Below are 14,331 nucleotides of genomic sequence, written 5' to 3'. Positions count from 1 at the left end.
ACAGGAATTTAATTGATGAAATTTCAAGCACAAGGCAGGCATGTATCAGGAGTACAAAGGTCAACTTTGACAATAAAAATACTTTATTGCACAAGATTGATTCACATTTATATCAGAAACTGGAACCGGAATGGTAGATGATTGAGTGCCATAGCAGACGGAATCTCAAACTAAAAGCACATTATGCAAAAAGATAGCTGCAGGTAGAGCAAAAGAGGAAGAAAAAATGGAAGTTCCATGATTATGAATAGATTGCAATTAGAAAGAACTGGAATCAGAAAATATTTTTAACTAAAATCACCTAAGTCACACTTAATGGTTGAGAAGATTGATTAAATCATTACATGTTACGCTTGAGAAGATTGATTATAAACATTTCATGAATGATAAAATATGAGTTAAGAGTAGAACAGCATAAATAAAAAACTCACAAGTCTTCACAAAATTCCAAAAACTGACTATTAAATGCTCATCGCTTTTTATTTTGATATTCAGCCTAATGGTGATTCAACCCCCTCTCCACCCATGTGAGTGCGGTCCAATTCTCAGATCTCTTGTTTTCACATAAGAGATTTTGCCATCTCAACTAGATGGCACTGCACAAAGTGTTTATTCAAATTAAATGCCCATAACTTAAATAAACAATATGAGAAAGTGTTTATTCAAATTAAATGCTCATAACTTAAATAAACAATATGAGAAAAAAAATCAACGCAAAATAAACATAAAGAAAGAATTAGTGAAAGAAGAAATAAGTAACAAAAGGATTCATTGAAACCTCAGATCTCATAAGTCAATTTATAGACAGTGAAGTTCATGATTCTCATTAAAAGCCAATCCATACCTCCAAAGATATAGTCAACAATAAACAACAACAACAACAACAACATTTACAACAACGATCCAGAGGAGGTAGAAAAGTGATAATGGAGGCTAATAACAAAAACCAATGCACTCACTAGACTTAACGAGTTTCCATCATTGTTGAAGCTGTAGATTTCAAACTTGAGATATAGAACATATACTGAAAAGGATGACAGTAGGGAAAGAGTCAGAAGGCAATGAAATGACATCCAAAGCAGATGAAATAAATAAAAAATTAAATAGCCCTCAGATCTCATAGCTATACTGGTCATTGATGGTTTAGCGAAATGGGTTCGTTAAGAGCCTTTACCCATCATTATCCATTGTAACAAGAAGATATTAGAAAGAAAGAAAGAAAGCAGCTGCTAAGTTACATTATATGTAGCTTAGCAGTTGACCTAAAAGGGGGGAGGGAAAGAGAGAGAGAGAGAGAGAGAGAGAGAGAGATGATGATGATGATGATGATGATTACAACAGTAATGATAAATGTAGAGACTCAAAACGAATATCCATGCTACCACTCCACATAATGAGTTTTCCATCATTGGGCAAAAGCCTATACCAAAAACATATTAACACAAAAAAAGAAGGCAAAGCTACTATTAACTGACTGAACTACAGAACCTAAAACCTATGAAAAGTTTATAATACAAGATTAAGTAAATAAAAACATTTTTTGTACTAGACAAATACATTTTGAGAACAGTTATCCGAGCAAGTAATTACTTTAACAATTCATCAACCAAAATCCATCATCATAACAGCAAATGTTTTTAGCAAACCAAAAATAAAAACTATATTGTTCAAGCCCACCAATTACAAACAGTGATAAGATTGCAAGTCAATACGCAGCCATGAATGGCGAAATATAATAAAAAAGAAAAGCTAATGCATAAATTATAATCCAATAATCAAGCTTGCAGCGCAAAGTAAGCAAATGTAAGATCAGATAAAGCTTTCTAGCCTGCATTTCCATCAATAGACGCGGTGAAAAATCCGCTCAGAGCCCAGTGCACGTATCATCATTCACTCGAATACAATTTTAAAACCAAATAAAAGCATCGGTTTAATGTGAGGGGTGGCAGAAAAAACCGTGGAACCGAAAAAAAAATAATTTGAAATGGAGATAAAATGAAGAAAAAAAAAAAAGTGTTTGCCTATGTTCGAACTGCTCTAAGGTACACCATTTCATAACCACACGATCAAAATTATAATATATGTTTTATTATTTATCACTTTGTGTGTGTAATTGTGATTTATTGTCTGTCTTATTACAGTTCCAAAGTAGACATGACCTAAAAACTAACATACAGACAGTAAGTTAGAGCATCACTAGAAAAGCCACAAAAGTAAAAGGAGTTTTAAAAAGATCTTTAAATTAGATAGTGATTCCTTCAATTCATATCACTTGAAGAGCCTTTTAGATCCTTTAAGTTAGTATTATATTATTTTTTATCTTATCATTCTTGATGGGAGAGAATGTTAGAATTGTTATTATCTTGGTGGAGGAAAATTTTTTATTAAAATAATAGAAACTTATTTCTATTTGAATAACCTTTTGAAAGGAAACTTCTATTTATCACATATTTAAACAAATTAGTATTTAAAAATAAAAATTAAAAAAGTCTTTTGATGATGTTCTTACGTAATTTTATCAGTCAAAACAAACCCTTTAACGTAGATATATCCTTTTTAATTTGAATGACAATAAATATATGTGAATTGTGTTATAATAAAATTGATAACGGTTAGTAGATCTCTAATATATATATATAGCTTTATAATTATAACACATAAGTGTTAAAAGAATAACAAAAAAAGCATTCCAATTCGTTTATGTGTTCATCTAGGCGTGCAATCTCTAATATTTTATTAGTTATAACTTGACAAAAGCGCCGACTTGGTAATATTATCTTGTGAAAAGTTAAGAAATAGTGAGCACTATGTGGAGTGTGAGGCCAAAGAGTAATGATACAGCCACAAACTCTTGTATAAATTTATTTTGTACAAACTGACGTGGCATTAATTCATTGGTTGAATGAAAATATAAATTAATAAAAACAAATCATGTGGGCCAAGTGATATTTAATTCAACCAATCTTATCATGCCACATCAGTTTGTACAAAATAAATTTGTATAAAAGTTTGTGGCTGTATCATTACTCGAGGCCAAATGCAAAACCAATTTCATTACAACCACAATTTTTTATACTTGGAATCAATCTTGAGATTTGGTATCAAGATTTAGTGCTCCACCAACTTTCCCAATAGAGAATGACTTGCCTACTTGCGCATTGGAATTTACTATCTAAGGTCATAACTCAGAAGGGCCCAATATTGCACAAAATCTTTTGCTTATCATCTTCTCTTCAAATCGGCTCCATGTACAGTTTGTGCAACAACTTTCGAATAGCAGGTGGCCCATTAGATACTTTAAGAGATACCCATTATTATATAACTCCAATCCCCCTTCAATGGATATTAAATTAAGGCCGACGGAGGAAAGTAAGAAACAATTTACTTAGTCTTTCAATGTTAATGCGAGTGTACTCAGTACTGCTCATGAGATATTGGCATTGACAAGTACACCAATTAATTTATACATAAATTAATTACGGCAATGTGTGTGTGTGTAGATATAGAGGCGGATCAACAATCCTCTAAAGTTATACCTATTTTTACATTACTTTATAGCAATAAGATTTAAGAGAAATGAATGGCTAAGATTTTGTGAAGCGTAATAAATCTTTGATAAAAATTTTGTTTCTCTCTAACTTTTTCTTCTCTGTCTCTCCCTCAAACATTTTTTATTCCCATTTTTTATCTTTATTAATTTTTTTTTTCTTTCATCTCAATCTTGTTGAATCTAAGTCAAAAGTACTCTTGAGATTGTGTTTCAGTACAAGTGGTGATGACTAAGCAAGAAGCAAGCTAGCGATTTATTTAATTTAAGAAAAATATTTATTCTTTCTCCCCTCTCGATTTCTTTGTTCAAAAATCGAAGAAAACCACTGAATTTGTAAGTAATTAACCACTTACAATAAACAGAATATAAGAACACAAATTTCTTGAAATAATAATATCCATTTGTGAGTTATTTGATGATGGGTATGTTCTTAATATGTAATAGCTTCTTATGACCAAGGCATTCCAGTTTGTGGGTTTTGATGGTGCCTTCAATGGAAGCTTAGCCACGAAAAGAGAATAACAAATAACAAAGGGAGAGAGAGAAAGTACATGTTGTTAAGAATTATATTACTAATTTCATTTAATCCTCACCAATACTACATCTTTAATCTAATAATTATAAATTAGTGTAAAAATAAATGTAACTTCAATGGGCTGTTAATCCCCCCCAATATCGTTATCTGGTCATGTATAGAAAATAAGAATAAATTAATGTTTTAAAAACATTAAGAAATAAATTGAAGATTGTGCAGGTAAATTAAAATTTACCCTTAATTAAAAAAAAAAAAAAAAAGGAAGCTGAAGATAAAGATAAAGTGACTTGATAATTAAGTAGCTAGGATAACAGAAGAATACATACAATACAATATTCTGTCAGCCACAGACCAAATGATGCCATCACACGCTTTTCTAATGTCTTTTAGCACGTATGCATATGCATATATAATTTATATACTGCAGGCGTGGCCAGGGCTTTGCATTTTGTGTCTCTTTTTGCATATTTTTCCAAAAGAGAAACAAAGAGAGCCATCCTTATCTTCTCCATTCACTCACCCACCCGCTCGCTCGCTCGCTCGCTCACCGTCTCTAATGGTCTCAGTTTCAGAAGTACACAAGCCTCCTTGAGCTTCCATGCTGCAGCAGCCCGGGGGCACAGGCGCCGGCACACTTCAGTTTGGATGGCAAATAACGAGTAGCAGTGCTCACTTCTCAGACTCTGTCAAATTCATATCATTTTGCTATACAATTGTACGTAGTGTTGACCCTCTGGTTTTTCCATCTTTTGCTGATTTACCTTGTAAAGCTGTGATGTCAAGAATTCTATCGAATAAGTGTAAAGCTTCTGTTCCATGACATGGAGTTAATGAGTGTAATTAAGTGCTCATGGTCCTGGCTTCCTATTATTATAAGGTTTGTTTATTTCATTTTATTTTTTAAAATGCAAATTTGAAGAAGTTTGTTTGTCGATGAGGAAATTATATGCTGCTCCTGCTCCTAATTTGCTATGAAGATTTGCCCTGATTGAATAGAGACTGCATAGTGATGATTACAATTACAAATGAAGTTCTCCAACTCTATTCATTGAAGATTGAAAACCCAATATGATCATTTAATAATGTAAGGATATTGATTCGATGATCATTTGGTCCACATTTTAGGATGCACGCCCACTTCGCCACGTGTCAATTAAGTGGAGATCATGGAGAAAGCGCAAAATAAGCCAAATTTTAGAGAACCTTACGAGTGTCGCAAGGAGTATGGTTACAGCAATAATATGACATGAATCATGAGCATATTAAATTTTGGGTATTTCAAAAGGACAATAGTTTAATATTTTTTAATGTCTTTATGTCCACCATAGTTGAAAGAATGAATCTCAATCTCAATCTCAATCACAATCTCAATCTCAATCAATGCCCTTCCATGTCAAATGGACCTTAATGCCATCTACTTTTGTCGGGACTCAAGTGTCAGTCAGTTAGATGAGCCAATCGGCATGCCCCTTGTTGCATGCACATGTTTTGTAAATCTTGTCGATTCAACTTTGGACCACCACAGTTTTATTACAATTAAATTAGACGGTGGTGAGTGAAGGATCATCTGTCTGTCTAATACATTCGTATGTAGTTAGATTCCGAGCCGCTCAAATCTTGACACATACGCACAAGAGGAACGACAACTCTTTTCTTTAGACATTTACCAGTTACCACCCGGGCAATCGAGAGGTTTTTCTTATGGGAACCTCTAAGTTACAATAATTGTACCATATATCTCTTATGTGAATCACATAAAATTATAGGACTTACAATTTGTGTGGTTCACATGAGAGATGTATGTTACAATTATTGTAACTTCGCATTTGCCTTTTCTTATTATATCTTATATCGTTAACTTTGAGTTCTATAACAAAATAGGAGGGTATTTGAGTAATTATAACTGCCCCTTATGAGGGTCGTTTAGTTAGAAATGAATCATTTAGTTAAGACCCCTGTATAAATGTTAATACTGAGGTTGGGTAATTGTAGAGCATCAAAATATTTAATAAACATTAATTGTTAAGTTGATTTGATTTCACACATGTCTGAAGAAAAACAATCATATCTTAATATTTTATCAAAATTATCATTCAAAAGATATGCTTAATAATGCACACTATTAATTTTTACTTTTATAGTTAACATTTTTTTTTTCATTGTAGTTGTGACTTGAATAGTGAAAACTATAATACTTCAACACTAAACAAAAGCCAAACAAATATTCAACAATTTCTCAGTCTAGCTGGATTTGCGTTGACCTAAAAATAATAAATAAACAAATAAATATAAAATATCAAAACGGCTCATTCATGTGTATATTCTCCAGATACATCAAGAAGCATTTAACCCAATAAACTAAACATAATAATATGTTATCGCTCGGATGATAACATGATTGATACGTCCAAAAGACAAAAGGACATAACTGGGAATATACTGTCGTATACTAAGCCACCCACAACGAGCCGTGCAGAAGACCCACAGGAGCTAAATTCCAGAAACCAACGAAGCTTCGTGGTAAAGTAGTGATTTTATAGTAACTTTTGTCTGTTGGTGTAAAAGGCTATTTGCCCTGTCCGCCAGCCAGGTGGAGGTGGCAAAAATATTTGTTCGGTCCGGACTCATACCGTACTCGGGTGTTGCGGGCCGGATAATATTTGGTTTGGATATAAAATCGGGTCGGTCTTAAGTATCACTTGATAAATCCAGAATTCGGATTTTATTAAAAAAAATTATAAAATATATATTATTTTAAATATTTTATATTTATTTGACTTATTTATTATACATATATAAAGTTTTAAACACTTAAAATTTATATTTTCATGTCAAATTTTATTGAAATAAATTTAAAACTTATAAAATTACCAAAAAATAAAAAATATCTACACATAAAATATTAAAAAATATAAAATTTGGGTACTCAAATTAAAACTCGACCCGGACCCGGACCCGGACCCGGACCCGGACCGGTTGCATCCGGGCAGGGTCCGGTCATGGCAATACCCGGACCCGCCCGGGGTTTTGCCATCTCTACAGCCAGGAGTCTCTATCACTAACAAAGCAGGGAAAGGGGGTGTTTGGTAGGCCTCAGCCTCATTACAAAATGCAATGCTGCAGCCCCATGTTTGGGGCACCAAGTTGCTGCGCTAGACTACACTGCATTAACTTCTAGCGTTATCTAAACTCGACCTTTAGTCACCGCAGCATTAGCTTCTCTCTCCTTTTTTTTTTAATTTTTAATTTTAACTTTGTAATAGTAATAAATAAATATAAATTTTGAATATAATATAATATTTATTTTTACATTATAATTATTAATATAAATTAATAAATTCATGATTTATTATTCAATAATATTATATTTTAGTTTAATTTTTATTATATTAAAAATATAATAAAATAATGTATTATTTATTATTTAATTTATTATAATAATTAATATATAAAAATGATTAATCTTTCATAAGTTAATATGACTAATAATAAATACTCAAATAATATGTAAAAATAAAAATATGACATAATATTGATTATTTAGTTATATATAATAATTGATTATTATTCAACAATTTAATAATTGAAAATTAATAATATAAATAATTATTGGATAATTTAGCACAATTCATTTTGTTAGTGAATATGTTACAACAATTAATAACTTTATTATTTTGCAATTATCTTTTTGTATATATAAATTTTTATTCTATCATTATAAAATGATTTTAGAACTCATCTTATAAATTTTAACTATTTATTTATGTTGTTATATTATTTAGAGATTATTTGATTAAATTATTTATTTTGATATTTTTTTCACATGTTATATATTTAGAATATACTGAAAAATAATTGTTATATTTCTAAAAATTTAAGGATAAAGACTTTTATTTTTATGAAATATTATGATTTTTTCAATATTTTATTAAAAAATTAAATTTCTAAAATTTAAAACTTTTATATTTAATATTTTTCTAAGTACTGATCAATATTATTTTCTAAATATATAATTTAAATTAATAATAAAAAATTAATATAATATAATATAATATAACATCAAATATTGTACAACATTATTATAATACAATAATAATATAATAAGTATAATACGATACATCTATATTAAAATAATACAATCCAACATAATACAATACAATGTGTCAAACGTAGAGATGGCAAAATCCCAGGTCGGGTCCGGGTATTGCCATGACCGGACCCTGCCCGGATGCAACCGGTCCGGGCCGGGTTTTAATCTGGGTACCTAGATTTTATATTTTTTAATATTTATGTGTATATATTTTTTATTTTTTGGTAATTTTATAAGTTTTAAATTTATTTCAATAAAATTTGACATGAAAATATAAATTTTAAGTGTTTAAAACTTTATATATGTATAATAAATAAATCAAATAAATATAAAATATTTAAAATAATATATATTTTATAATTTTTTTTAATGAAATCCGAATTCCGGGTTTATCAAGTGATGCCCAAGACCGACCCGGCTTCATATCCGGGCCGGGTATTACCCGGCCCGCAATGCCCGGGTACGGTCCGGGTCCGGACCGGGCGGGTATTTTTACCACCTCTAGTCAAACGCAGCCAAAGTAAATTAGATAGACACACACTCAAGACTAAATGGAGGTCAATTATCTGAACCATAAGAGGCCCCTAGTGTCTTCAATTTGTAACCAGAATATGCTAGAACACAAAACCAATTTAAATTTGAAATGTTTCTTTTTAGATTAAACAATAGGAAACATACAGAGAAAGCTAAATCAAAGTTAAAAATATAAACGAAATTTGAGGAAACAAAGAAAAAACAGGATTCTTCTCCCATGATCACAGATATGGTGTCCTGTAATTTGAAGTCTAGCTATGTGTTGTACACTGCATACAACTTCTTCATTCTATATAGAACTCTAGAAAAAGAAAACAAGCAGAACAAACTAAAATTTTCTACTTCTTGCCTCTCTATTTTCTTCTATTCACATGCCAATTTGGTGTCGAAACTACTCAAGCAGATCGCAAAAGCCTGAAATGCAGACAGAGGATACCGGTAATCCATTGTGAACATATCCTTACCAACTTTGCCAAATTGCAGAATAATCTTATCGTGATCTGACGGGGGCGGCGGGGGTGGCTGCGATGGTGTGGGCGCACCAGCTGCAGGCTGAGTTGCAGCAATCAGCTGGAAATTCTTGACTGATGCAACAGTCACCCTCCCACGGAAGTTGAGGCACCAACACTGCAGTTGTTCATGCCATCTTGGTGCCTTATTCCGAAGAATCAGGGGTCTATCCTTTCCCTCATCTTCTTCATCACGGGGTCCAACAATATCGGAGAACCGTGAGCTGCTAAATTCGGTTGAAACGTCAATTGATTTTGAGAAGTTCCGCAACGAGTCTTCAAGTGAACGAGGGTTAAGCTCTGCCTGGCCAGGGACACTACCGCCAGGCTCAAGAGCTGACGCAGGGATTGAGTGCATTGTACAGTGCATTCTGCGAGGGCCCCTAGTGCCAAGAACGTTAAGCTCATAAGAGACCTGGGCAATGTTATAGCTACCTGTGGGAACCTTTGGGGAAACCTTTTTCGAGTAAAACCTGCGGCTTCGGCCAGGTGGGGAAAGCTGAGCACTGTTGTAAGGAGGCTGCGTGTCATAAATTATGAATTTTGTGCCTAGAAAATTTGACCTGAATCAAAGAAAGTATTTACATCATAAGGGTTTATAGTAAAAATATACAGTGATCTTAAAATCCAAGAACCATATCTGTGTCCATCTGATAAGAAGGGAAAATGAATTGCAAACAATAAATTTCTATTTGTGCATTCTCTATATGTTGCTAAACCCACAACCACCAAATCCAAAGGCATATAAGTTTCTTTTCTGTGGCTTGAGATTTGTAGTTTGGGCGGGGAGTGGAAGTGTTATTGTGCTGATAAACTTCTATATTTAAAGAGCTCTAGAAAGTGGCCTTGCAAGAACGATCTAATTTCTCAAATTCCTCAGTCAAAATCCAAACCATGCAATGTGGAATACAAATAACATCAACAATTACAAGTATTACATCCAAGCAAAATTATTCTATTTTAATATACTATATAAGAACATTAAGTAAATGAAAATTAGCAACCAAGAAGTTTTTTTTTTTAACAAACTGCACTAAATGATGACCCCTCACACTTGCCTTTAAGATCCCTTCATCCAACATAAATTTGGGAAACCAACAAACTGAAAATTGCTTAACATGCTAGGTCATGGAAGATTCATCAAGAACACGTCTAGAAACCTCAAATGTCTTTAGGGTTAAATTTCAAGATTTTTTTCTCTTTCCATTGTCCATGCACTTTGTTAGAGGACAGCACAAACGCTACAGAAAAATTTCAATTGTACTCAACTAAATAGAATTCATCACAAATTTTCATTTCCTCAGCTCTACTCTTAATTTGCGACAGATACAGTTAAGGACTAAGGAGCTGACTGGCAAAGCAAAGGGCCAGGGAGCCACAAAGAGAAGGAATCCTACCTCAGTTTCCCAATGTAAGTGCTGCTTGATCTTGATATGTTGTCTGCATCCATAGAGATTACATACTCAGTGCAAGTGGTTCTCCGGGTTCGTTTTGCAGAAAGAAGAAACTTTCCATTTTCAACAAGCAAAGCTGCAATCCCACGTGATTAATCCACAGATGAGTAATAAATGTCATGCAAATAAGGAGGAAAAACATTTATACTCAGGCAGCTAAAATAGTTCCAGGATATAACTATTTTATTCACTTTTGAAAGCAGCTTACCTGGGCTAAGGCAAAGGAAAAGATGGTATGTTAGATTAGATTTGTCCCTCTTTATGAAACACTGGATGGTACCATCTCTAGGCCCCGGCTGTAAATGGGAAGTAAATCAACTTCTTGTCAGTCTCCATCCCAGGTCAACAAGAACATCTCATTCAAAGTAAAGATATAATCAAATCACAGTTCAAAAGAAACAGAAGCCAACCAAATGAATATAAAAGTGACAATCAGTTATTTCCCATAAAGTTATCTTGTAATCTCAACAGAATGTCATAAATATCTCACCTGCTTTAAGGAAACCGGGAAGGTAATCTTTCCAGAGAATTCGGGATTTCTGACAATTTCCTTGCACATTTCCCTCCATGACCTACACACGGCAGCACAAGCAACAACATGCTTGCGAGCAGGCCACATGCTCTCACTGGCCTCCAATCTCTTTATCACATCACGCAAAAGCTCAGGTGGGAGACCAGCCCAACGGCTATTCTGGATCACAACAGGCTGGTCGTGCAACTCATGTACCGACCCATGAGATTTCCCCCTACCATGATGACCAGGCAGCCTCACCTCAAAACTACGCCTCGATAGACTCCCAAATCCATCCCTCACATCACGGACTATACTTCGGAAGGACATTTACTCCGGTAGACTGATGACACCAATAACCTAATACACCTCCCAAAATGACTGCATTCACTTGATTCCACTAATGTTATTGATGACCTGGAAATAATAGTGCTTGCCTATGAGTTGTAACTGCAATTTGGAAAACAGAAAAAGAAAATCTCTATTTCATTACTAAATGGCATGCTTAATATACAAGAAATAAAGAGAAAGAAGACATGGGGGAAAAGCACAAAGATAGAAAAGAAGATTCTCAGAAAAGAAAAGCCTCACATGGACCAAAGGCACCTAAAATACCAGACTTTTATCAGAAACCATCTTTGGGCGGGTTTTAAATCTGATCTCAAAATCCAAAATCACCATTTATTCAAAATGTAAATTTCCAATTTTGTATAATTTTAAACCAAAGAAGAACATTAAATTAAAAAAAAAAAAGAAACACTATTTATAAACCAAAACAGGAGAAAAGAAAAAAAGAAATTTCAGCTCAGTCAAATCAAGCAAAGGAAAAAAAATGGAAAGAAAAAAGAGTTACACTAATATTTTTCTTTTGATAAAAAATTACAATATTTATCCGTGTGTGACCAGTCAATCTAACACAGAAACAGGGAAATTGAAGGGTGAAAAAAAGCATGAAATACAAAGTAAGTGGGCAATAAAAAATTTACATTTTATCTAAAAAAGTTTATGGTTCTACCTAAAATTTTGTTTTAAACCAAAAAAAAGGAAAAAATCTTAAAAAAAAACAAGGATAGAAGCTAGAACTGACCTCTCATGGCATATCTTGATCAAAGGTCCATTGTTATACCTCTAGAAAAAGATCACAGCTTTCACATTAATTCTGCCAAAAAAAAAAGAAAGAAAACAATAAGGATAAAGAGAAAAAACGAACTCACAAATTGAAATAACAAAAAAATAAAATTGCTTCTGAAAAGAATGAAATTACACAACACTTTGATCTCCACAGCTTACTTCATAAAAAAAAATGAATTTAAAAAAAGAATTCAAATAAAGGCAGTTTTAAAAAAATAACTTGGACACTTCTACGATATTTGGAATAAACCCAGATGAGCAAATCACAAAATCCAGCCGATCAGACACCCAAGCAAACAAAAACTAACTTTCTGAAAATTTTCCCGAGAAACAACCAGAACATGAAAAATATTGCGGGAAAGTCAAAGAGATCTAAAGAACGATCACGGGCAACTCACCCTCTTCTTCTACGGCGTGTCAGATCCTTGAGACTTTTTGCGCTCTCTCTTTCTTTGAAAGGCACTAAATTCAGTTCTGAGGTTTTAGACTTTAGTTTTGTCTTAGTGGAGACCGGACTTGAAAAATTCTTAAATCCATTTCACAAAAAAAATGTCAATAAATAAAGAGGTGCTTAGATTTTATAATCTCTTGTTGTTTAATTAATAAACAGTGATAAAAATAATGATTCTACTGTACATGTACTCCCTCGTTTCCATCTTTGTTTTTAAAGGTTGGTTAAATTACATTTTTAGCCTTAACGGTTGACTTTCTCGTTTCCTAACTCTCGTTGCTGACCAACGGCAGACTTAGGTGGACCCCGCTGTTTGGGTGCGCGCAAGCAGTGAGCGCGTGTCAGTAGCCAAGCAATTAGCAAGCGAGCATTACTGTTATTAATTACACAAAAGTAGTTATTTTCTAACTTTCAGATTTTGTATTTGTAGTAAAATCAAATAAACTAAATTTTTTTTAAAAAAAGTAATCTCTAAATTCAGATTCAAAAAAATAAAAATCATACGTCATTTCTTCAAGAAAATGATCTGAAACTAAATTAAATTGTTTAATTATTTGGGAAAAAATGGCTATAAAAGATATTAGACGAGGACCACAATAAATGAATTAAATTGTTGTAAAATTAGTTTCTTTTGATGTTTTTGTAATAATAATTTATAACGGGGCGTGAAGAGCCGTAGTTGGCATACCCAATGTGAAACATTCATGTGACCAAAATAATGACAAGGGGCACGCTGCCATCATGGAGCTTGGTGGACTTTCGGGACGTGTATAATGACTGTATTGCCCTTGATTAAACGAAAAAGTCGGTATTGCTCTATTTTCATAAAATTGAAAAAAAAAAAAAGGGAAGAATATTTAAAAATGAAAAAGGAAACAAATTCTTTGAAAGGTTTGAATTTTGTTTTTGTTTTTTAATGAAGTCTTTTAGATTAGGATTGGGTTCGTATTTGTTGTTGGTGTTAGGTTAAGTTCTAACCAAACCGAGCATATGTTTGGTAGGCATGTCTGGTTCATAATTTGACTAGTGGTTAACATCATGACATTGTTTTATTGAATGAGATTGATGCAATACACTGAGAATTTACACTTTAGATCTGGTTTGGTTTTTGTTTTTTTGTTTTTTACAACTTTTTCAAAACCTATATAATTAACATTAACCAAAAAAAAAAAATCAATCAATCAAAGTTACTCTTTTACTAAAATTACAATTACCAGATTTAACTTTGATACTTTTCATACTATTTAAAAAAGGAGATGTCTTTTTCTAAGTGTATAAATTTCAATTTATCCTTTTTCATAAATTGACATACTTTAATTTATCACCCAATCTACACTTTTTTGTCATTAAGAAGATAAAAACTTTGATGAGAATTTTGATCAACACGAATCTCATTTATCATAATCTTATGAACCTAAATGGAGGTGTGTTTATATTTTCAGTAGTTTTGAGATAAGTTGAAATGTATTAATTTATTTAGGGACAAATGGAAATTAATCTGTTTTCAAATACGTATTCTTGTAATTTTTTTTTTAGAATATACTACAAAAATTCGCTACAAAATAA

At 32.5% G+C, this 14,331-nt stretch overlaps 1 protein-coding gene, 1 long non-coding RNA gene and 1 other non-coding gene across 4 annotated transcripts; all 3 read right to left on the bottom strand.

Annotated features, from left to right (window-relative positions):
* Positions 1-362: 362 nt before the first annotated feature.
* LOC112098327 lies at positions 363-1,966 on the bottom strand. The gene is made up of 2 exons (XR_002905459.1): positions 960-1,966; positions 363-596 (listed from the first exon to the last, which is right to left on the bottom strand). It is a non-coding gene; the product is annotated as an uncharacterized LOC112098327 (long non-coding RNA).
* On the bottom strand, positions 1,807-1,894 carry LOC112098736. Its single transcript, XR_002905845.1, has one exon. It is a non-coding gene; the product is annotated as a small nucleolar RNA snoR118 (small nucleolar RNA).
* A 6,961-nt stretch (positions 1,967-8,927) lies between the features above and the next one.
* Positions 8,928-12,845, bottom strand: LOC18040862 (tubby-like F-box protein 8). Of its 2 annotated transcripts, XM_006434395.2 has the most exons (6): positions 12,713-12,845; positions 12,271-12,342; positions 11,163-11,633; positions 10,881-10,968; positions 10,616-10,748; positions 8,928-9,781 (listed from the first exon to the last, which is right to left on the bottom strand). In XM_006434395.2, exons 3-6 carry the CDS (start codon positions 11,511-11,513, stop codon positions 9,073-9,075), a joined length of 1,281 nt encoding a protein of 426 aa, XP_006434458.1. In that variant the 5' UTR covers positions 11,514-11,633; positions 12,271-12,342; positions 12,713-12,845; the 3' UTR covers positions 8,928-9,072. The 2 variants fall into 2 exon arrangements, with proteins under 2 accessions (XP_006434458.1, XP_024040109.1); XM_024184341.1 differs by lacking the exon at positions 12,271-12,342.
* Between the last annotated feature and the right edge of the window lie 1,486 nt (positions 12,846-14,331).

The sequence above is a fragment of the Citrus clementina genome, unplaced genomic scaffold (genome assembly GCF_000493195.1).
Source record: "Citrus clementina cultivar Clemenules unplaced genomic scaffold, Citrus_clementina_v1.0 scaffold_5, whole genome shotgun sequence".
Lineage (NCBI taxonomy): Eukaryota > Viridiplantae > Streptophyta > Magnoliopsida > Sapindales > Rutaceae > Citrus > Citrus x clementina.
The sequence above is the reverse complement of the archived record's forward strand: the minus strand, read 5'-3'. Positions and strand labels throughout refer to the sequence as shown.

Coding starts and splice junctions, on each gene's coding strand:
- LOC18040862 (XM_006434395.2), bottom strand. CDS start 11,513: ATGTCCTTCCGAAGTATAGTCCGTGATGTGAGGGATGGATTTGGGAGT. Junction 10,969..11,162: donor TCCCGGTTTCCTTAAAGCAG/GTGAGATATTTA, acceptor TCCCATTTACAG/CCGGGGCCTAGAGATGGTAC. Junction 9,782..10,615: donor ACTTACATTGGGAAACTGAG/GTAGGATTCCTT, acceptor TCTTTGATTCAG/GTCAAATTTTCTAGGCACAA.